The sequence below is a fragment of the Gracilinanus agilis genome, chromosome 1 (assembly GCF_016433145.1).
Source record: "Gracilinanus agilis isolate LMUSP501 chromosome 1, AgileGrace, whole genome shotgun sequence".
In the NCBI taxonomy this organism is placed as follows: Eukaryota; Metazoa; Chordata; class Mammalia; order Didelphimorphia; family Didelphidae; genus Gracilinanus; species Gracilinanus agilis.
The window spans coordinates 25,692,616-25,717,406 of record NC_058130.1 but is presented as its reverse complement, the minus strand read 5'-3'; the positions used below and the strand labels follow the sequence as shown (position 1 = coordinate 25,717,406).

The 24,791-nt window shown below is 41.7% G+C and overlaps 1 protein-coding gene across 1 annotated transcript in view; it reads right to left on the bottom strand.

Annotated features, from left to right (window-relative positions):
- The window catches only part of PTPRG (protein tyrosine phosphatase receptor type G), an 816,071-nt gene that overhangs the window by 127,274 nt on the left and 664,006 nt on the right, over positions 1–24,791 (bottom strand). Inside the window, exons 9-10 of the mRNA XM_044675683.1 lie at positions 5,881–6,065; positions 2,056–2,164 (exon numbers count right to left, since the gene is read on the bottom strand). Coding sequence (XP_044531618.1) covers positions 2,056–2,164; positions 5,881–6,065 — 294 coding nt within the window. The remainder of the gene's footprint in view (positions 1–2,055; positions 2,165–5,880; positions 6,066–24,791) is intronic.

The window sequence follows — 24,791 nt, the reverse complement described above, 5'->3', positions numbered from 1 at the left end:
CATGGCGGGGGGAGGGAGCATGCTGCCCATCTAGAAATCAAAATCTAGAATTCAAAATCATTTAGTGCTTGGCACTGGGATTCAAAAAGTTTCCCATAATTTGGAATCTTAAAAAATGGGACAATGGACAAGCACTGAAAAAAATCTTTCTCAATCTAAGTGCCAGGCTGAAAAGAGATTCCACGGGCTTTTACATAGGGCAAGCATGAAAGAGCTGTGCCTTCCTTTATTATATCCTCTTGTGTACTCATGGAGGAGATGGCAGGATGGATGCAAAAGCCATTTTGATGGCAGGTCAGGTTTCTTGAAGTGTTTGCTTAACCAGTTTTAGGAATTAACCAAAAATAAACAAATTAAAATAAGGTCTTGGAATCCATGGTTAGAGATGAGTCCATTTAGAGGATCAAGCAGATAAAGTGCTTGAAAGGAAAAAAAAAAGGTGATTTTCCACAAATCATTGGGTTCTATGACTTAAAATATTCCTGACTTCAAATTTATTGCTGACAAGGCCTTTTGGATTACGTTATATTGCAAACATTTAATTTTTCAAACCTTACACAGAAGCCAAAGATCACGGTGGCCTATTAATCTGAAAAGGCAGTTCTGCAGATTCCAAATTCTTGGTCTGAGCACCTGGGAGACCTAATAATGATTTATGTCTCTAAAGTTCCCGAGCCCTGGTCCCAGACGCCTCTGACTTTGGCCTCCTTCTCTCCCGTTCGCTGGGCACAGATGAGGGCCCAGCCTGCAATCCAATTGCTCTGGGTGGAAGGGAGCCAACTCATTTATGGCACTGGTGGATTCCAGCAAGGCTGATTTATTTATGAAACAAGGCGGCCCGGCTCATTCCAATTAGTTTGAATGGAAGGGTAAGATAAATGTTAACATTAACATGGAATATTTAAATATTAAATGCTTTTTTATAGATCACTGGTCCTTGGGGAGTTATTGGAAAAGTTGACCGGGCCTGGTCTGACTTGCTCCAAGAATGACCGCTGTCTTTCCTGACCGTTGTACCAAAAGAAGAGGAGCTTGCATTTCGGAAGCTATAAACTACTTGTTATCATTCTCCCACAGAGTTTCACAAAAGGTAAACATTCATTCAGTACTTGTTTCTTCACGTGGAGTCTTTTTGCTTTTGTCAAGCTTCTGGTTCCATGTGGCTATGATGTTTTCTGATTCTTTTATAGGATTTGGGGACCATACTGAGAACTGTGATAAAGCCAGCATTCACCAGTGCTTTTGTCCAAAGAAAAAACGGATGCTCTGGATAGGATGGGCTTTTTTGGAGGTGTCGGGGGAGACGGAGGGAGTAATATACCTTCGGAGCTTCCGTTATGAGGGATCGTAAGAACAGGTAGCATCTGTAGGATCTAATGAATGGTCCAGAGTCAGTGGGAACTAATTCCAGCAGTCGTGGAGGGACTGAATAATTAGAGATAAATGTCGACTCTTTGCTTGAAAGTTAAAGATGTCAGAAATTTGAACTATGAATGGGTGAATGAAAAATCATTTATTAAGTGCTTACTATGTGTCAAGCACTATGCTAAGTGCTGGAGACAAACAGAAAATATAAAAATTCAAATAAAGATGCTCAAAACACACTTGATTGGTTTCTCTGTCCAGATGTTCTTGAGATAGCTGCGAATCAAATCACCCAAGAATTCTGAAGGAAAGTCCAAGATGGCGATAGGAATGATAGGCTTTAAGTTGAACTGGTGATATGGCCACAAATGGCCATAATCCATTTATGGATTAAAATGCCCAAATCTTTAGCTCTCCAGACTTGGAAAAACCTTGGTCTCCTCCTTCAATCTTCTGATTCACACAGTATTATAGATAAAAGATAGCTAGTGCGTATTAGGATTTTGCTTTTGTGTTTTAAGACTGAATATAACTACCTAACACTTACCCAGATTAGGAAAACAATTCATGAAACAACTAATAATATTCCTTTTGCCCATAGATCTCGACAGGCTAGGAGGATGCTGAATAAAGGAGAGAGGAAAAAGGAGAGGAACCAATTTTGCCCACCAAAAGAAGTATATACTTTACCTTGAAACAACATTGTTTGGCTAAAATCGCTGCGCATGTCATTTCTGCATATAGCCTGAACTCTGAAGAGATAAAGGCTATCGGGTGAAACATGGCTAATGATGGCTTTCTGTATTTTCAAGAAAAAGACAGAAGTTAGTTTGTTTTAGAGGAAAACCCACATGATTTTGTTCCCTTCCTTCCCCAACCAAAAAAAAAATCCCATGCTACCCCAAAAGGTTAGCACCCTGCCTTGGGCATTGTCCAGGAAGAATTCAACCAGCTCTTTTTCTTCTTGACCAAGATGGAAGGTTCAGACCTGGGAATCCATCGGGTGACAGAACTCCCAGTGAAGGGATTGTCTTCACCAGTTTAGCCTGATGAGAGCTTTAGAGAGTCTGTAGAGGTCCTTAGACATTAAATATCTTGTTCTGGGACACAGAGCCAGTTATTTTCAGAGCTAGGTCTTGAAACTAGGTTCCCTAGGCTTTGAGTAGGGATCCGTATCTACTCTCACAGTCTGGTTGTCAAGAGATCATTGTTTCTAAGGAGAATCAGTTACCCACTTGACCTGCTACCAGATTATGGAGTCAATTAGAAAATTAAAAAAAAAAGAAAGATGCAAGTATAATTTTTTTTGTGGGGAAATAGGGTCATTTAAAGCCATAACAAATAACATCATAAAGCCCCTGCTGATGGATTTTTATCTTTTCTCTTCCTGACTTACATGCAAAGATCAATGGCTTGGGCTAAGTATCAACTTAACCTCTGGGTTTTTCAAGGGGACAACTGGTACGATGCACTGACCGAGTATATTGGCTTGTGAGTCAGAGAGACTTGGGTTCAAATCATGCCTCTGATATAATATGACCTGTGTGACTTTCTGTAAGTCATTTCATTTCCCCTGGTCTTATTTCCCTTTTGTATGAAATAATGAGATTGGATTGTAAATCCTCCAAGGTCCCTTTGAGCTCTCGGTCAATATTCTCTCTCTCTCTGGCTTTGCAGAAAACTTACATAGGGGCACCAAACTGTTCTCTACCTGAAACCCCACTAATAGCAGTAATGAGTCATCTTGCTAGGAGAGGCCACCTTAAGACATTTTTTTGTGGCAATCTAATGAATCTTTTTTTTTTTTTTAAACTCTAACCTTCCATCTTGGAATCAATACTCTACATTGGTTCCAAGGCAGAAGAGTGGTAATGGCTAAACAATGGGGATTTAGTAACTTGCCCAGAGCAAGTTCCATAGCTCAGAAGTGTCTGAGACCAGATTTGAACCCAACACTTCCTGTCTCATTGAGCCACCTAGCTGCTCCCTAATCTAATGAATCTTGAAGGAGGTAGCTCAACTGTCACTAAGGCCATCATCTGACTTTTTTGAAGATTAGAAAAATTAATTCTATATACTCCAAATAAAATAATAATGAAAATGTGGGTGAACAAAATCTAGTATCAGAGCATATTCTTTCTTCCATTCTTTCTCTTTTGGGATGAATCCATGACTGATTCTCTCAACCTCTGACCCCATTTTCCCTTTCAGAGTAAAGCCCCCATGACCCCAAGCAGGGATTTACCAGGATGCATTTACAGCCTGTATCTATTCATCACAGCCTGTTTAATTATTTTTCTGCCCAGAATGAGAAGCTATCCAAGGGCCTCGATAGTTTCTGCTGATTAATATGAGCCATCTTTACTTCAGACAGAGGAAAATCCCTTAAGGACTTGCAGTTATGACAAGGGAAAGGTTAAAATACATCATAACCTTGGGTGCCTTTCAAGAGATTCCTCTCTGATTTTATGAAGCTCATCATTCCCTAATGTGACCCAGATAACAACGTCTAGTGGGGGAAATTGAAGATATAAATGGAAATGAAGTAAGGGAATCTTCATCTAAAGAAATAAGAAAAGTATTATTCTATAACTGATTGAATGAGCCCAGAGGACTATGTATTTGAAAAAGGGGGGAAAATGATAACAGTCATTAAGAATTTCACTCTGAGCTATTGCATTTTTCATGGGCATACACAATTACTGATTTCATTATTCCAAAGGCTGCCTTTGATTAACAATAAGTGAAGCCTTTGAAACCAGAATATGTCACATTGATTCTTCGGCCAACGACTTTGGAAGATGAACACAAGTGGAAGGCTTGGTGGGAAGGAGGAGGGGGCCTCTAACATGTTCCTCTGCAGGCCTGGCTTTCTCCAGGACCGAAGGGGCATGGCTTCTCAGAAGATGGCGGCTATTTTGTTTTATTCTGGGCTTTAGAAGGAGCTGGGCATATGTGGGACAAAGTCAGCTGCAGGGGTTCTCCGAGCTGCTGCTTCCTGAATATTCATTATTATCTCAGGTCAGATCATGCTTTCTTTGTACATCCATCTCTCATAAGATTATAGGACCTTACATACGGAGCTGAAAGAAGGCTCTAGAGGTCATCTAGCCAAAATTCTTTATGTGACAGGTGAGGAAACTGAGGTAGGAGAGGATCATAGGTTTTGGGCTGAAAGGAACCTTAGAAGCTATCTATTCCAATTCCCTCTTATTTTGCAGGTAGAGAAATGGAAACCTAGAAAAGTTGAATGTCTAATGGTCTAGAGCTGAAGGGGGCCTTCAAGGCCATTAGGCCAAACTCTTCAACTTAGAGTTGAGGAAACTGAGGTAAGAGAGATGAAATGAATCACATTCAAGGCTACCCAGGTAGCAAGGAGGAAGAGTTGGGATTTGATCTCAGATCTCATGGTTCTAAAATCAGCAGGAAAATGGATCATCCTTTCCACTGGCTCCCAATCAGCTGAAAGGGATTAGGGAGCTCCTACTCCAAATACACTGTTTTTCTTATTGTACCATCAGTATCACGGATGATGGATAAGGTGGCAAAAGGGCTGTGCATTACATATTGGAACCACCTGGTTCAATCACCGCCATTTTGTATTCCCACGTCTAGGATATGTGCTACCTACCTACAAGACTAGCATGTCTAAGATTAAAAAGGTTGCTGAACCTCCCTCTCCCCCTGATTTTATGGAAGAGAATTTTAAAAGGCACATAACTGGATAGGAACACGATTAAATACATTGTCACTCATTCACATGGTGAAATACTAGCATATAATTAGTACTAAGAGGTCATAGGATCATCGATTTCAAGCTAAAACAGACCTCAGGGGCCATTTGGCCCAACCTCATCATTTAAGAAATGGGAAAAATGAAGATCTGCTCAAGGTCATTCTGGTAATAAGTAGCAAAGACAAGATTTGAACCCAGGGTGTCTTGCTCCAAAACCATTATTCTGTCCCCAACTGTATCACACAGGGCAAGGTGTACAAAGAAATCAGTACCATATTTGTTTCATGAAAGGGACTCCTTCTTTGCCAATTGTTTTAAATTATTTAATATTGGAATTTGATGACCTTAGAGCTATATGAATAGTAACTATACCCCATAAAAGAGGAAATTTAGGTGATAATAAATGCACCAATAAAATAGGTTTTTAGAGAGACTCATTAAAAAAAAAGATTTATAATTATTTAAATTAATCTAAGTAGTTACTAAGGAAGTTTAGTTGGATGCTGGATGTTCAGTGTTAGTCTTGGAATAAAAGGTTTTTAAAAATAAAGGTCCTGATCTGAGCCCCTGATAGGAAATCTGTGGCTTTGGTGGCCCCATTAATTAGCTTTGGCATCATCTCTCTATTTTTGACCAGGGCAGTTAGAAGTGAGGTGAATAGAGTCTAGGGTTCCATGGGCAATGTCCCTTAGTTCAATGCCTTCCTCATCCAGTGAGGACAAAGTACCCCATGAGTGAATGGGGAAATAAAGATGGCAGCCACGATGCCATGGCTTTACCAAGTCTTTGTCGCTATCCTTGGTAAATGTCTTTTCCTTTTCATCCTCGTTTTTTGTCCAGCTGTAGGAGATCATATAATTCATAAGTGGAGGGTGGTAGATGGTCTCCGGCTGGCTCCAGGTCACCAGTAAGGCTGTCCGATTTACTGGATGAACTTTCATGTTGACCGGTGGAGTGCTACAAACTGGACAGAAACAAGAAGGATCTCAGATGGGGTTATTCAAGAATTAAAAAAGAAAACAGAGCATTTCCTCTGTGCCACCTTTGTTCCACCCCCACCATCTGGTATACTCCTAGGGCTTTTCTCTTTCTTGTTTTTGTTAAGGGATTAATGTAATTCTTTTACTTCAATAGAAACAGCATCATATAATGCAAAGAATGCTGAACTTGGAATCAGGAAGACTACAGATCTAGCATGATAGCCATGATCAAGTCACTTCATTTTTTCTGACTCTCATCTGGAAAATGGGGCCAATAGTACCAGCCTCACTGGGTTGGCCTAAAGATCAAACAAGATAATGTAAAGAACCGTGTGATACCCAAGAGTACACTATAAATGTCAGTAATTAGAAACCCAGAATCAAAATTGCGGTGTTTATCTCGGGCTCTTTCCTTACTATGACCTGCCCTGTGCTTGCTAACCAATCCTCCCTCCATAATTGCTCTTCTCTCCAATCCCTCCTTTCTGTGCCCATTCTATTCTTCACCTGGTTAACAGCTCATAACTTTTCGCTTGGGCTTAGCTTTGGTATCATCTTGTCCCTTGGCTCAATGCCTTCCTCATCCAGTGAAGACAAAGTACCCCATGAGTGGATGGGGAAATAAATATGGCAGCCACGATGTAATAGCATCTGGTTGGTCTCTTTGTCTCTAATCTCTTCTTCACTCTAATCCATCTACACTTGGTTGCCAGGCTGGTTTTCCTAAAGCAAAGCTCCAATTAAGTCACTCTCCTACTCAAACTATCAGAGGCTCCCTGTGGCCTACAGAATAAATCCCAAACTTCTTAGCATGGTGTTCAAGGACCTATCTATTTTTTAAACCCTTACCTTCTGTTTTAGAATTAATATTAAGTATTGGTTCCAAGACAGAAGAGAGGTAAGGGCTAAGCAATTAAAATTAAGGGACTTGCCTTGTCACACAGCAAGGAAGTGTCTGAGGCCAGATTTGAACCCAGGACTTGTCTTCAGGCCTGAGTCACCTAGTTGCCCCTCAAGGATCTATTTTAATTTTTTTAAAACCCCTTACTTTGTATCTTAGTGACAACTCTAAGACAGAAGGGCAGGGACTAGGCAAACAGGGTTAAGTGACTTGCCCAGGGTGACACCGTTGGGAGGATATGAGTCTTGATTTGAACCTAGGTCCCAGGCATTCTACCCACTGTGCTACCTATCTGTCTTAACTTTCTGATTTTATTTCCTACTGCTCCCCTACGTGCCCTAATATGTTACTCAGAACTCTCTGAATACGCTTGATGCTGTCACTGTATCATGTCTCTACCATAACGATGCAAAGATGTGCTCTTGTCTCTCTCATTCCCCCTGGTGAAACTCAACATGCCTCTCCAGTCTAGTCTGAAATACTTTTATCTTCTAGAAGTCTTTTCCTGATACATCCCCATTCTCAAAGAGATGAGCTCTCTCTTCCGGAATTCTTTCATGGAACTTAACCAGCACTGCTTAGCATCACAGCCATCAGCTAATCAATTATTAAGCATTTTATTAAGTACCTCCTATGTGCCTAACATTGTGTTAAGTGCTGTAGAAAAAAAATAGAAAATGAAATGGTCCTTGGCCTTGGGACACTTATGTGTGGGTCATACACTAGAGGGATTGAGAGATCAGACATAGGTATAAAATCAAAATTTTGTTTTATTATTATATGAAAAGAAGAGGCACTGTCATCCGAAGGGGAGGATTCGGGCAAGGCTTCTTTTAGGAGATGGCCCAAGAGCTACATTTTGAAGGAATTCTACGTTGTACCGTGGAGAAGAGAGTGCCTTCTTGGTCTAGCCAATACAAGAAAGAGCATGAAGGCAAAAAGAGATGGCGTAGGATTTGGGAAGCGACAATAAAGCATATTTGACTGGACATTATTGTATAGGAAGAGGAATGATGCATTAATAAGAGGGAGATTCCCGACAAGGTTAGAGAGGGCTTTAAGTGCCCAACAAAGGAGTCCGTGAGGGAATTATCTCATCTGGGTATTCCCATGTCAATGAATAAATAAATATAAACAAATAAATAAAATACTAATATATTTTAAATTAAAAAAAATTCTACGTGTACCACCTACAAGGGGACCTGACGTAACCCAAGTTGTCTTTTAAAATCCTTAACAGACTATGTGAAACAAAGACAGACTGCTCAACCCACTTCTAACTATAATTTTCTATAATACGCTCACATTCCCTTCTCAGTGTCATCCATTGGAAACTTACACACATTAGGAAGTCTCTTTTCTGCCCCCTCTCCAGCTAGGTTCCCTCCACGCTCACAGAGATGACTGGGTGTTCTCCTCGCTCATCCGGATCCTTGGCTTTAAATCCGGAGCTACTCTATGGTAGCCGAGGTCAGTGTCTTTAACGCTTACAGAGACAAATCGAGGTTTGGCCAGAGAGACACTGGCTGGTGCCACAGAGGGGAGAAGGGGTCAGATAAATTAATGAGGTATTCCCAGAGTTCTGCACATCGCTGGAGAGCAGCAAGTGGTTTGGCGTGCAAAGACCGTCCCAAAGATTAACGCCAGACAGAACAGGCAGGAAGGGAAGGCAGAAGTTACAAGTAGGATACACTAGATGGCAATAACGGACTAATAAACAATCCTGTCTCCCAAAAGGTAATTTGCCTTTTTCTAAGTTCTACAGTCATGATGCAAAAAACGAGCAAAGGTCTCCCCAGCCTCTTTCTAAATATCATCTCTGAACCAAGGAGACCCATCTACAGCATACCTTCTGTGCACAAAAGGAATGATGACAAACTTGGTTCATCATACTTGGGACAGATGCCATTTCTTACCGTCTGCGCACCTCCAATTCTTTCTAATTAAACCCCCCCTATACTGAAATCATCACCCTTGGCCCTGTTCAATTGGAGAAATGGTACACACATGTGTTTCTTAAATTGGTCTGCTGTCCTAAACTAAACAGTGTAAAACAATTTCTACAGCCTCTTGGATACTGGAGTGGCCGTGTGGTATAAGAGGTAGAGGGCTGGATTTGGAGGTGAGGAGATCTGGGTTCAAATCTTGCCACTACTACTGTGTAAGACAGTCTAAATTGAGTAACCTCTTTAAATGGTTAACCCATAGTACAGTTCCTGTAAGTAAATAATGTCTGTCTGTCTGTCTGTCTATCTCTCTCTGACCATCTATCTATCTATCTATCTATCTATCTATCTATCTATCTATCTATCTATCTATCTATCCATCCATCCATCCATCCAATCAGCCACCCAACCATCCATCCATCCATCCAACCAACCATCTAACCATCCATCCATCCATCCATCCAACCAACCATCCAACCATCCATCCATCCATCCAACCATCCAACCAACCAACCAACCATCCAACCATCTATCCATCCATCCATCTATCCATCCATCCATCCATCCATCCAACCATTCATCCATCCGTTTATCTGTCTGTCTATATGTGCATGTATATATATGTATATATATAGATACACATACATATATAGACATATACATATATAAATGTCCACACACACATACCCACATATATAGGTGGTATGTATATATAGAAACAAAGACTTATGCATGTACATTTACAGGCACATATAATAAATATATCATGTATATATGTCTATACACACATATGCACATATATATTTATAGATAGATGAAAATACATGTCCATGTATAAGTATGATGTTTATGCATGTGTATGCAAATGTACCCTCTATATATGTGTATAGGATGTTCCCCAAATCATGGTTCAGTTTTAAGCTTCAGAGCACTTTGCAACTTTCACAGCATTAAATAAATGCCATTTACTAGGATCAATAGTAATTATTTAAAAATTTTAATTGGATTCAGTTGAATATCTGTAGCCCCAAATTCATTCGTATACAAACATGAATAAGGACCGAGCCTAAACCTGTGATTTCCCTGCCACAGGAAACTCCCAGATGGGGAAATCTCTTCTGCCTTTTTTTGCATGTAGGTCTCCTCTTAGCAGTTTTGGAGAGTTGCCTAGAGAAGAGGTTCTTAAAGTATGGGCCAGGAACCCACTGAGGTTCCAGAGACTTTTACAGGTAGTGCATGAGGCCAGAACTATTTTCATTATAATAAGATGTTTTATTTTCTAATATAAACATTGATAAAGGGCAGCCAGGTGGTGCAATGGATAGAATGTTGGGCCTAGAGTTGGGAAGACTCATTTTTCTGAACTCAAATCTGACCTCAGACACTTACTAGCTGGGTGACCCTGAGCAAGTCACTTAAGCCAGTTTGCCTCAATTTGCTCATCTGTAAAATAGGCTGGAGTTGGAAATGGCCAAGCACTCCAGTATCTTTGCTAAGAAGATCCCAAATGGGCTTATGAAGAGTTGGACATGAATAAACAAAGACAAATAATGACACACAAACAAAAGGTCCTTGGTAGTGTCCTCAATAATCTGTGGCTTCATCTAGAAACTGTGGGACTGAAGAAGGATCTTCTCTAGCCTTTGAGCTGACCTATGAGCAAATGAGGGCTTTTAAGAGGTGGAGGTGATGCCTACTGGGAACCCTAATAAGGAGGAGGTGGTGCTTTGCCATGTTTGATTTGGGGGAAGTGATTTAGGATTTAAGCTTAGATATGGCATTGGTTGCAGAATTATCGGCTAGCCCATTCCCAGGGAGATCAGGGACCTTGGTTTCTGTCCAGACTTGCTATGTACATTTTCTCCTCATCACTTATAGGTCACAATTCCTGGCTTCCTTCAAGACTTAGCTCAGACTCCACTACAGGAGACTACCTTGGTTTTGCCAGCTACAAGCTTTCGCTTCTAATGCCCTCTTCCATCTACTTTTTATATATCTTGCATGAACATGTTTTCATACATGTATGTGAGAAGCTAAACTCTTTGAGGGCAGAGAATTTTTTTTGGATTTTCCTTGAATTCCTAAAGCTTAGCCCAGTGCTTGACAAAGCATCTAGTAAATGTTGTTGATCGACTGATTGATTTTACAGTTTATTAAAATAGACCTGACAAATTCCTCTCTCATCAAGTGAGCATAAAATTCATTTCCTCCAGGGATTGGGTGGGCACAAATCGCCAGGATTCCCTTTATCAAACACAAACATCAGGTTCACCCCTGTGAACAAGCCTGAGGAATTCCTAGTCCTTGTGCAGTCTGCAATCCACCGGGTGGCATGTGGCCTTTCCCTTCGTGTTATGTTTGACATTGAAAGGAAAAAAAATCTAGCAGGATCCATGACATAAAAACAAAGCCTTTGGCTCAGGAACATCAGCTAGGAACTCTTCCAAGGAAACTAGCAAATAACCAGAGCTGGAAGGATAGCGTGGCAATCACTTCCTTGAGCAAGCTTCGTGTAGAAGGCTGGAGCAGTAGGAGAAGAGAGCAAGGATGTATTATGTGCCTACTGTGTGCTAGGGCTATGAAAAGATTATCTCACTGGATCCCATTCCACTGGGACTCAGAAAGACCTGGGCTTGAATTTTGCCTCTTCTATTTACTAGCTGTGTCAACACAGCAAACTCACTTAAACTCAGTTTCTTCAACTAGAAAGATGAGATTAAAATATAGAATATATCCTTATAGTATATCAATTTCACAGGACTGTCCTGTGGCTCAAATGGGAAAATTCTGGGAGGTTCCAAAGGGCTCTAAAAATGAAAGCTATCATGATGATTTCTGAAGCAGAACACTTTCAGCTGTGTTGGTGGACCCATCGACAGACCCCGGTCTACGTTTGCTGGTACCAGACTGCCGCCTCTCGCCCATCTCATTAGCCATCCTGGAGGGCCTCTGGTCATGCATTTCAAACTCTCCCTGGGGAGGGGCTCTGGACATCAGTGGTCCCTTTCACCAGGGCCTGATTAATACCCAGACGTTTGATGACTTTTCAGACCTCTGAGATGATGGGGCTTGCCCACTTGGGAATTTGCCTTTAGTGAACTGACTTTAATTATGATCCAAGACTTTGTCAAATAACAAACGATCTCTAGCACAGCAACTCAGGTCCCCTGCTTCCAAATCAGTGCCCAAGATATTTTCTCAGGTGCTCTCCATGTAAATTTTCTCCTATTTAGTGCTGGAGGTTAAACTAACACCATATACGCTCTGTTTGAAAGTCATTGTAAACTCTCCAGCCTTCTAAAATGCCCTCGAGTCGGGGTTCCCCCCCTTTCCTTTTCCCTGGTATGCTTCACCCAGACACTGATCCTGAGTCATAGGAATAGCACTCCCCAAGTGGAGCAATTTAGTCGAGATTTCCTATTTCACCATTCCTGACATCATAAGTGAAATCAGTGCCTCTTCCTGGACTTATGAGCTTCTTGCTATTATATCCCATTCTGAGATTCTGTTGAAGGATTCATCTTGGCCTCAGCTGGTGCTATTGTCTGGGGAATTCCATGAGTCTATGAGTTAAGTAAGACAGAGAGGTGACCGGCTTCCCAAATAAAAGGATTGTGTGTGTGTGTGTGTGTGTGTGTGTGTGTGTGTGAGAGAGAGAGAGAGAGAGAGAGAGAGAGAGAGAGAGAGAGAGAGGAAAACAGAGAGAAAGAGAGAGGAAAAGAGAGAGAGGAAGAGAGAGAGAAAGAGAGAGAGGAAGAGAGAGAGGAAGAGACGAAGAGAGAGAGAAGGAGAGAGAGAAAGAAAGAGAGGGAGAGAAGAGAGAGAGGAAGAGAGAGAGAGAAAGAGGAAGAGAGAGAGAAAATAAATTGTACTAATGCCTTTTATTTTAACATAACAGACTTCTGGAAATATTCCAACCCCACCTCCTCAGCCCACTGAACCCTCCATTGGAACAAAGAAAAATAGCTAAGCAACAAATACTTAACACCGTGACTGCATCTGAAAATGTTTTCCACATCAGTCCTAGTAGTTTCTTGTATTTCTGCCAGAAGAAAGAAATGTTTTTTTCATTGTCTGTTCTCTGGGACCATTCTTGCTTTTTTTTTTTTAATTGCTCAGAGATCAAGTTGTTTTCTTCAAAAATAATTTTTTCATTTATTTTTCTGCCCTCAAAACAGGCATGAGTTGGGCATACCAAGACATTTCACTTGATTATTGCTATTATTATTCTTGGTTCTGTGAGTTAGACCTGTTGTTTAACACAAGTATTCCAAATTCACACACTGGCACTTGTTCTGTGATTTCATCTTAGAGAATGGGGGATGCTGAGAGATTAAGGGAGCCAACCAGGGTTAGAGAGTCAGAGGTAGGAGTCAACCAGAATCTTCCTGCCTTTGTGCTCAGTCCTTTCTCCACTATGGCAGCCTTGGCCTTCACACTCTATATACGCTTGTGAGGATCACTGTGTATAATGAAGTTTTGGTTCTGCTTATTTCACCACCTCAATTCAAACAGAATTTCTCATGTTCCTTTGACCCGTCCGTATTCAGAATTTTTTTTTATTGTACAGAAATATCCTACTACATTCATACGTAATATTTTTGGAGGGGACAGTTTTTGCTCCTGTTTGTTCTCTCGTAATTAACACGATACCTGGCATTTAGCAAGTACTTAATAAATCTTTGGGTAGACTGAGTGATTGCTTAGGATTTAGGTCAAAAGGAATAGTTTAGGCACCTTTCTTGCATGATTCAAATTGATATTTGCCAAGGTCGAACCAAACTACATGTCATCAGCAGTGTATTGGTTCACTTGCCTTCCCACTAGAAAAGGGGTTCATAAAGCAAAAGCAAATATTTCAGTAGCCTGTGTAGACTGGCTGGAGGGCACTGGTCTGCTTGATTTTCACAAAGCAACTCAACAGTCCTTAAGTCAGGAGGGGGAGTCCTTTTGGCAGAATCCAAAGAAATGGCCTGGGGAAAGGCTTTCATATTTTGAAGGGCAATATCAAAGTGGTACTGGGAATCACAAAACACCCCAAAGCAAGTCATGTACAAGTACAACTTTCAAGTCCAAGAGGTCTCCTGGCATCCCCTTCTCCCCTGTCAAGACTGTGGAAAAACACAAACTCCGAATCTCACGGATGGAAGCGTTTTCTCTGGGAAGAATTAAAATGACAGCAGGCTGTTCGCAGCTGCTACGTGATTTTCTCCCGGCAATGTCCTTATTTGGGGAAGAGACAATTTAGCAATAATCATTTTCAGTTCACACTTCCCCCCACTTCATTTTTCCTTGTCTGTAAAATGGGGATAATAATGCCAGCCTCGTAGAGATGTCACTGGGATTATTATTTAATGTTTGCAAAGAGCTTGGAAGGTGAAAAGAGCTCTGGGTAAGTGCTAAGCATTATTATTACTGCCTTGTGTTCACAGATGTAACTCCTGTCACTACCTCTTATGGATTCCTTTCATTGTGCTAATTATCCTTTGTGTAATAAAGTTTTCCGTCAGACTCCCTCTTTTCTCGGGGCTTTCTTTGCTTTAGGTTGCTCTCTCTGACAAAAGACATTTACATAGCTTCTCAAAGTTCTTTCCGGAGCTCCACAGTCTTCAGCGTTGGATGAAGAGAGTATATGGAAGACTGGAAGGAGAATTGGCTTTGTGGTGAGCACACCTGAGTTCACTTACTGGCTCTGCCCCTTCTGGTATCTATAAATGGGCAAGCCGTGACATTTCTGGGCTTTCTTTGCCTAGCTGTAGAATGAGAGGGTGAGACTTGATTATCTCAAAGGTCCCTTCCAACTTAGAATCTATGACCTTGTGAACTCCAGTCTAATCATCACCCTTCCATAACCAAAAAAGCTCGCAATCCCATTTTTCCTAAGAACTCCCGAATGGCTACTCGAAGGACGTGTTATCTTTCCTCTGTTCTTTGGGGCTTTCACCATTGTTCCACTCTCCTTCTAGCAACATGGAAACTGATGGGCTATTCTATGGAGACCAACAATTTTTCATGGCATTTGGTCATGCTTTTTGCACAAATGCATTAGGCCATCACTAATCCCCTTTCCTAACTGACACCAGATAAGTTTCCATCTTTGAGGGCCAATCTATGGCCAGAGGGAGGACGCCTGCTTGCTGCATGTAACTTCTCTGCCTAAGAATTTTTGGCAGGACACCTGATCTCAAAGGTATAGGTAACTCTTGATGGGGAAACTCCTTGGCCAAAGCAGATTAACCTCTATTGAGCAATTTATAGGCTTAAAGAGTTTCAAGGGGGTGGGGAGGTGCATGCACTAAGAATTTAAGTACTTTCCTAGTGTCACACACTCAATATAAGTCAGAAGCAGAACTTGAAACCAGGTCCTTCTCATGCAAAGATCTGCTCTCCATCCTCCATGCCACACTGCCTCTCTTGTCCATGGTTATACAGTGGTAAAGTACACAAGTGGAAGGGTTAGCAATAGATTTCTGCTATTTCTACAATAGTTATCATAGAAAAAAGGGCCAATGACCTTGGTTTTTAACCTCTCTGGGCCTCAGTTTCCTCATATGTAAATGGAGAGGTTGGGACTAGATGATTGCTATGGTCTCTTCTAGCAATAACTCTCCATGCTTCTATATCACATTTCTTCCTGGAAACTAATCAAAATGTTGAATTTTATCTCTTTTCTTTTGGGGATACACATTTATAAGCATAGTAGGAAAGGATGTCTGTGATGGTCCAGTCCAGGCCAATCGTTACTTATAGAGCATGTCGTTCTACATCATATTTGACAATGGGTCATTCAGTCTTTCCTTGAAGACCCTCCGGGAAAGGGACTTGTCACCTCTGGAGTTTGTTCATTCTACTTTTGGATAGCTCTAAAGGTAAGAAAATTATCCTTTACTGTTGGCATCTCCCACTCACTGCTGTCCACTCTGCCTTCTGAGGCCAAAGACAACAAAAGTCTGGCCACAAGAGATTGTCCGAATACCCCCAAACCAGCTATCGCATTTCATGTCTCCATTTCTTGCCAAACACCCCAGTTCGTTCAGCCAGATGTCATATTGTACGGACGCACAGAATATAATCATAAACAGGACTGTTTTTCCAATATGGCCAATGGAGTGGCAGAAAGGGTACTGAAATAATTAACTCATATCCTGCTACAGCCTGCCTTTGAAGGACCCCCTTTTGCCCTCTGTGTCACAGAGAGACCCAGCTCACCAAGAAAACAATAGAACTTGAGAAGCAAGAGCCTAAAAATATCTCTGAGAAGATTTCACTTCCCCTTTGCCCCCCCAATCCCCTTTAGCCAGGACAAAGATTCTCAGCTTCTCATATTATTTTACCTACTTTAGTGCTTCCTTTGGCTTTTCCCTGGAAGCCCAACGAAGGCGATAGGTGGGGTCTGTGTCTTGTACAGGAAACCTAGTATTGTTCTGCTCTACTCTGGGGGACGCAGGAATGCTCAGTGACTTATCTCTCCATCCCCTTCTAAAGGGTCTGCTCCTCTGCAAAGGATGCGAGGTTGGATGAGCTGATCAGTGGGACTCCTTTCATCTGTAAGAGTCCAGATCCCACTGTACTTCTCTTTGTACTTCCTGCCCTTCTCCTAATGGCCACTTGGTAAAGGGGAAAGGACCCTGGGCTAGAAGCCAGACACCCCAGGTTCAAGTCTCAGATGGGCTACTTGTGAAATAGGGTGGGATTTTAGCTTGCAAGAAACTCAGCTTCTTTCATCCTTTGTATAATGATACCCGACCCCACAGGCTTAGGGGCGCATGTGCTTCCTGACTGCACCATAAAAGCATTTTTTCTCTCCAGAAGAGGAGAGTGAATGACTCATCCCTGAGCTGGAGGGATGGGACCAAAACATCAGAGCTACGACCTGATAGAGCTGAGCTGGGAACATCTCAGCTGGGATGCGTGAGAGATGCAGATCCCGGGCGCGCTGGGTCTCTTGGCTGCCTCTCTGTGCCCATATGCTCTGAAAAGCACAGTTCCCAAGCTGGCGAAGCACCGGCCCCAAGTTGTGGCTGCCAGGCATCAATGGGTTTTAAACGGGAAATGTGCTTTCCCACTGAAAACGTTTCTCTCCAGTGGGGTGTCTTTCCTGGTGCCAGACCGAGAGCACTAACACCACATGTCTGCCTATGCTCGAGCCCACCTGTTAGCAGTTCTGTGATGACTATTCTGTCCTGATGGAGATGGAGATCAAAAGAATGATGGCAAAGGAGATCTTTGCATCTGCTGAGCCAACACCATGGAAGCGAACTCAACCCAGCAAATGTTTGTTAAGCTTCTGCCGTGTGCTAAGTAAGTCCAGGGAGCTTCGGATAAGAAGACAAAGACCATCCCTGCCCTCAGGAGAATGACATCCCACTGGAAGAACATACAGGCTCATAAATGTGGATGTTATGAGGAACTTTAGAGAACATTAAGTCAATCTTCTTATTTCACAAATCAGGAAACTGAGGTTCAGAGAAGTTAAATGATTTGCTAAGGGTCACACGGTTAGTAAATATCTGGGGTAGAATTTGAATTCAGGTTTTCTCGATGCTAAGCCCAGCAGATAGCAAAGGTGCCTCAGATACAGATAAGTAAATACAAAGTAATTGGTCTGACAATGAACACCCAGGAAGAACAGGAAAGGGTCTTGGTTAGGAGGCGCACCTGACGTGAGCCTTGAAGGGAAATAGGAATTTTAAGAAGCAGAGGTCACATATTCTGTGAACATGAGCGTGTAGAAGAAAATTGAATTTCAGTGAGGACCACTGACGAATGCAGCTTAACCTAGAAGGAAGAGAAAAATAAAAGCAAATAACGGAATATGTTGGTCCTAACTTGTAGTCCCTCAAGCTCCCCTACGAGCACCCTGATGAATATTCTTTCTTTCTGAGTCCTTGAAGGGTAAGAGGACATGTAAAACCATTTCTTAAAAGCAGAAAAGAACCAAACATTTTTTTCATACTCCTTATACTGGAGGCGAAGAAGAGATGCATCACATTTGTGTGTGTGTGTGTGTGTGTGTGTGTGTGTGTGTGTTTGCAGAAAAATCATGGGTAAGAGCAGAGAAGATTAAGTATGTCTCCTGGCAGTATTATTCTTAGGGATTGAAGTAGATGAACACAAACATTTAGGGGCCTCTCATTCCATGTCCTATAAAAGAAGAATACCCACAAGGCAGCCCTAGTGAGAGAAAAAAGGGGCTGTTCCTTTATGGGGGCTCGGGGTTAGCTTTTTTTTTATTAATTTTCCTATTGCTGTTCATGAGCACCCTGGTGCCTTTATAAATAAGCCCGAGGTCAAGGAAAGACTTTTTCCCACCTCCATTCAAGAAATAAAAATATCAGCAGAAACAGCAACGTGAAGATTGCTCTAGAAGTCAGTTCTATGGTACTCATTGACCAAGGGAGTATAGAGGATTTAGAAATCAGGTCATATTTACAAAAGGTGAGGATGAAAGATCTCCTGTGACCATATTCAACCTCCAAGTCATCTCCCCAGCACCCAAACTACAGATGTTTCCACCACGTGTTGAGGCTACAATTGCCCTCTTCAATGGGACACATTCTTCTTTAGTGACAAAAATGGCTGTATCCATTTGGGGCACAAAAACTCTCTCTTTCTCTCCAACATTCTGATTCTTTCATCTCTGCGAAGAAAACTCCCAGATCCATATATTCAGGACTCATCTTTCCCCTGAGTTCTAGTCCTACATCACCCATTGCTAGACATCTTTCATTGGATGTCTTTTGTCAAACTCAGTAAGTCTTAAATGGAACTCATTCTCTTCCACTCTGAACATATACTTCATCCTAACTTCCCTGTTTTTTGATGAAGGCAGCAGCATCCTTCCAGTCACCCACTTTCCCAAATTAGGAGTCAACTTTGACTCTTCCCTGACCCTCATCCCATATTCAATCACTCTTATTGATTCTACCTCCATATCTCTTGCCTAAGGGCAGCTAGGTGGCATAGTAGATAGAGCATTGAGCTTGGAGTCAGGATGACCTGAGTTCCAATTCATCTATGTTACCATGGGCAAGTCATTTTACCTGTTTGCCTCAGTTGCTTCAATTTGTAAAATGAAGACAACGATAGCACCTATCTCCTACCTAGGGTTGTTATGGGGATCAAATGAGATATCTGTAAATACTTCACATAGTGCCCGTTCCTCCTCCTCATCTTTCATCCAATCTTCCTTTCATGAATCATTTCTTTCATTCAATCACTTCTCTCTATGATAGGGCTATCACTCAAATTCCAGCCCTTACAATCTCCTGCCTAGATCGGTGCAAGAATCGCCTGGCTGGAGTCCTGCCTTTGAATCTCCCTTCTTTAGACACTCTACACTTTCTCCCCTTTCATACCACTCTGCATTCCAGTCATAGCAGCCGACGCATCTGTTTGTTCCATGAACCCAACATTCCACATCCCAATTTTGTGCCTTTACAAGGCTATGCCCAATGCCTCTGAAGCATTTCCTTCTTCTTTTCTACTTCTTAGAATTCCTACTTTTCATCATGTTTTGGTTCAGAAGCCACCTCCTGTGGAAAGATTTTCCTCATCTTGATTATAATGAATTGTGGGAAAGCCTTCAGGCATATCTCGCCACTTAAGAGGTCTAAGAGAATTCATGTTTGAGATCAACTCTGTGCACAACGAATGTGGGGAAGCCTTCAGAGATAATGGAAAATTTACTGTACATAAGAGACTTCATACAGGAGAGAAAGCACTGGAATGTAATCAGTTTGGGAAAGCCTTCAGCAACATTTCGAACCTTAGGAGGTATCAGAGACTTTACACTTCAGAGAAATAGTTTGCTTGCAATGCGGGTGGAATTCTTCCAGAGAGAAAACTTACACAGCATAAAATAATTTAAGCTGGAGAGGAAACTTTGAATGAAATGAGTGTGGACGAATGGACGGCTACCCAATGAGTCTTACTGAACATGAAATAATTCATCCTTAAGCACAGCCTTGGGAAGACAGAGAATAGGAAAAAACCTCCCGCTACAACATCTTTCGGAAATGACAGAAAATGTTCTAGACAAAAATTGTATTAATAGGGTCAACACAATTTAGTAACTTTTGAGAGGCAATGCAGTACAGTGAAAAAGAACACTAGATCTTAAGCCAGAAGTCCTGGGTTCAAATCCTACCTCTCTCACTATATACCTTGGGCAAGTGATTTAACTGGAGGCACTTATGCCTCAGTTTCCTTATCTGTAAAATGAAGGGGGTGGAGTTAGACGACATTTAACATCCCTTCTAGCTGCAAATCTATAATCCCATTATTTCCCTTCATTATTAATACCCTCAGACTACTCAAATGATCATATATTTATGTACCTGTTCAGGAAGAAAGGGAAAAAGAATTTATAAGTGTTTAGTGTATGCTAAGTACTTTACAATCTCTAAGTAAGTGTTACTGTTGTCTCTGTTTTATAGTTGAGGAAATTAAGGCAGAGAAGGGTTAAGTGACTTCCCTAGGGTCACAAGGCAAATGAGTCAGGAATTCAGATACGAGTTCAAATTTGAACTGAGATCTTCCTCACTTCAGGTCCAGCACTTATCAACTGTCCCCCCAGTTGCCTCTTTTTTTTTTAAACCCTTAACTTCTGTGTATTGGCTCCTAGGTGGAAGAGTGGTAAGGGTGGGCAATGGGGGTCAAGTGACTTGCCCAGGGTCACACAGCTGGGAAGTGGCTGAGGCCGGATTTGAACCTAGGACCTCCCATCTCTAGGCATGACTCTCAATCCACTGAGCTACCCAGCTGCCCCCCCCCCAGTTGCCTCTGTTAATGTTTCATCCACCCAGTGAACATTCACCAAGAGCAAAGACTGTATCGTATTTTTGTATCCCTACAGGGCCGTGGATATGAGAAGCTTAATACGTTCTTCTTGGAATGAGCGATGCCACCAGAGAAGGTGGTACTGCTCCAGGCTCCTAAGCTGGTCCAGCTCCTGCAAGGAAAGCTGCACTCAGTCATGCTCAAGTCGGAGCAGGGATGCTCATCCCCAGTCTGGGTTTCAGTCCCCAGTGTGAGTCTTGAACTAAGTTACAAACGGCATATTCTTAGCCAGAGCTGTTCTGAGTGTGAATGATGAGGAATGTAAATGATGCCCCCCTAGTTTTCCTAAGGCTAAACCTCCAGCTTACCCAGGAAGAAAATCAACCAGATGTTTTGGGATTTGACTCCAAAGCCTCAATGAATGATAACGACCTGCCCTTGGCATTGAAAGAAAAAGAGATGGTGCTTAATAAATGTTCCTTCGTCTGACTTGACAGGTCAGCATGGGTGTTCCGGTGAGTTTTCCAGGAGCAGTAATTGGGTGGCCTGATCCCATTCATGGATATTAGTTGGTTTCATTTTGGTCAGTAACACCATGAGTGGGGAAGGAGAGAAAAATCTTTGGTTGTGGGATTCAGAGGGATCTTCATTTGCCCACACTCGTAATGAATCCACCATCTTGGGCAACTGAGCAAGCTAGCCACAGCCACTAGCTACTCAATGCCATTCATTCTTGTTTCTCTGTCTTTAAAGGCAATTTCAGACCTGAAGATGGTTGAACTGGAATCCATGACATGAGTGATATTAATAAGTGGTGAAAAAAAAGAGAGATTTTAAATGCTGCTCCTAAGTCCAAATTCCCTTTCCTCAAACTTTCTATCGGCAAAAAGAAACAGTGGTGTGTGTGTGTGTGTGTGTGTGTGTGTGTGTGTGTGTGTGTGTGTGTGTGTGTNAAGAAACAGTTGTGTGTGTGTGTGTGTGTGTGTGTGTGTGTGTGTGTGTGTGTGTGTTTAATGGGTGTCTGGGAGGGTGCTTGCCTAAAAGAGAATGGAGTACTCATGTCAGAGTTTCTTTTAACAAGATAACGAAATTCAAGCTCATTAATTTGGTGAGTACAAGTGATTAAACCGAAAATAAAGCACCCTTAATTTTTCTCCCTCAAAATAACCGAAAAAGATGATTTCAATGTCAAGTAGCATTTTCAGACTAAATTAGCAAACAAAGAAGGGAACTCATGATTTTTTAAAATGCACACAAACACACACACGCACGCACGTGTGCACACACACACACACGCACACACACACCACTTCTCCAGCTCTCTTGATTTAAACTAAGTGAGGATGTAAACATTTTAATGTAGGTGCTTCAGCTGTGTTGTGCCAAAGAGGGATGAAATCCATGTGATGAAATGAGAGGGGAAAAGAGCTCTTTCTGATGAGAAATACACGCACTCTTCCCCTCAGCAAAGGGTTAATGGCTCAGTGTTAGGGAGCTGATTTAGGCAATTTGGAGCTCTTCTTCACTTTTCTTTCTGTCGTTTATTCTGGGCTACTTTAATTAGGTCATCGGATTGAGATATCAGATCAAATGGTTCGGTTTCCATTGTGGTTCGAACAGGTCTGGTTAAATTAATAAGCCACATGGCTCCCCGTTCTTAGAAGAAAAGTTATTTTCTGCCATTCATCATTCAGAGTCTTCACAATGGATGGTGTTTAGGACTTAATCATAGGCTATTCTTCCGTATGCACCCAGGATGGGCTGCAGAATAACGGGAACCTCATCCCATTAAATCATCAACTCTGTCAAAGTTATTTACTGAGGAAGAGCCGGCTTGTGAATTAACTATGCTTTTCAGCAGTCCTCTCACCCAAATGCTGTTCCCATTTACTGTAACTGAAAAATAATGTTATAGGCAGTGTTCATTACGGATCTTTCTTTTGAAAGAACACTGTTGTACGATGGTAGGCATTTTTTTTTCCTGATGCCTCCCATTGTTCTATGACTGGTGTTTGCCTTAAGAAAACAACAGCAACCAAAACCAGAACAAGACTATTTTATTTTGTTTACCTGAGACCCCTTTACTCTTAAATCCATTCTCTTTTGTTCCATTAAAAAAACGCTAAGAATCCTTCTTGTGAGAGAAGCCCTCTGGAAACCTTTGAGCTTTACAGCTATTTTTGGTTACCATCCTTGGACAGCTCTCTCTCTCACACTTCTCTGAGAGCTGAGATTTTCTCCATCTTTCAAGGGCCAGCACAACGGCCATCTCCTCCCTGTGAAATCTTCATCCTTCCAGAAGTAGATCTTCCTTCCCACAAACTCTCAGAGTGCTTTCATACTCTCCTTTGCAGCGAAATTATTTGTGAACAACGTTTCCTATTCTCTTCTACTACTGTGTAAATGCCTCGAGGGCAAGGCAAAGTATGATTTATCATGACACCACCCAGAGAGGACCTAAAGATGGCGGGCCATCAATCACTGCCAATCTCTTTAGTTGAAGGGATTATTTAAGGCCAGCTCCTGATTAGGGGGAATAATGAATCCCCTGATTGCATTATTAGAACTTACAGGCAAATTTCCATTGGGCTGGAACCAATGACCACATTTTACATTGTTATAATTCTGAATAGTGCAAATTCAAATACAGGCAGTCACTTCAGAAGATTCATTATTTGCACTAATTGGTACCTAGTTTGAGAGTTATAAAATCATAGATTTAGAACTTAGAGAAATTAGAAGCCATCAGTCCTTTCCCTTAGCACGCAGTAATTAAATGATTTGCTCAGATTCACACAACTACTACATTTCTAAGGCAGGATTTGAACTCAAGTTTTTGTGATTCCAAGTGCAGGATGCAACAATGCCAAAGCATTTTACTAGTCCAGAAGAAACCAAAAGACAATTCTCCACTCACACCTCTCCCCTTAGGATCATAGATTTCACGTAGGAATGGCCCTCCCAGAGGAGTCCACCTATTCCAACTCCCTCATTATAAAGCTTGGGAAACTGAAGCCTGCAAGAACTTGCCCAAGGCTTAGACTTGGGACATGAACCCAGGTCCTTTGATTCCTGTGCCTTGTCCATCATTCTATGCTGGCTCTCGTATTTTGGGAGAATGAAATCTAAGAGGAGAATAGACATGCTGGGGAATAATGCCAGATGTACACGGTTTCCTTCTCTGTAAAATGAAGATAATTGCCATCACCTCTGAAGGGTGTTGTGAGGATCAACTGAGATATTATTGCAAAGTGCTTAGCACATAGTAGGCATGATATAAATATTTGCTGATCTTATTTTTTATTATGCAAGAGAAAATGCTTGGCAAATTCAGTAAAGCTAAAGTTCTGCTAACATATTCACTTTTGAAAAGGACTGGAATGGTAAGAGGGGCTGAGTCTGGAGTCAGGGAAACCTGAGTTCAAATCCAGCTTTAGATATTTATTAACTGCACGATCCTGGGAAAGTCATCTAAACTCTCTTTGCCTTAATTTCCTCAACTGCAAAATGGGGATGATGATAGCATCTACCTCCCAGGGCTGTTGCAAGGCTCAAATGAGAAATTATTTGTAAAATGCTTAACATAGCACCCGGGGCATAAGAGATGCATATTATATTAATGCTATTTTTATCATTATTGCTGAGATAAATATAGGAAGAAGACAGTTTCCGTCCTCCAGGAGCTTTCAATGGAAACAAACAGGGCCTCCCTCATTTTGCCTCTCTTTGTTTCCAGAAGGAACAGGAACCATTATCATTTAGTAAGCCCCTGAAGAATCAGCAAAGGAGGTTAAAATAAAATCTAGCCCGACTGCACCCAAAGAAAGAAGCCCGACTTCTCCCTGCTAAGGAAGGACCCCCAGCTCTGCTCAAGCACAGAGGAAGTTACACTCAAGATAAACCTTTTTTCCACTTTGACAATTTAATGCAATGTAAAGCATTATCTTGCCTAACTTTCTTAGGTAATAAGGTGCCTGCAATCTATATATACTGCTGATATATTGTATGCTCATCCAGTTTTTCAGGGAAAAGCTTTATAACTGTCATAACTCCAGCAATTTTGAGCTCGGAGAGCTTGAGCT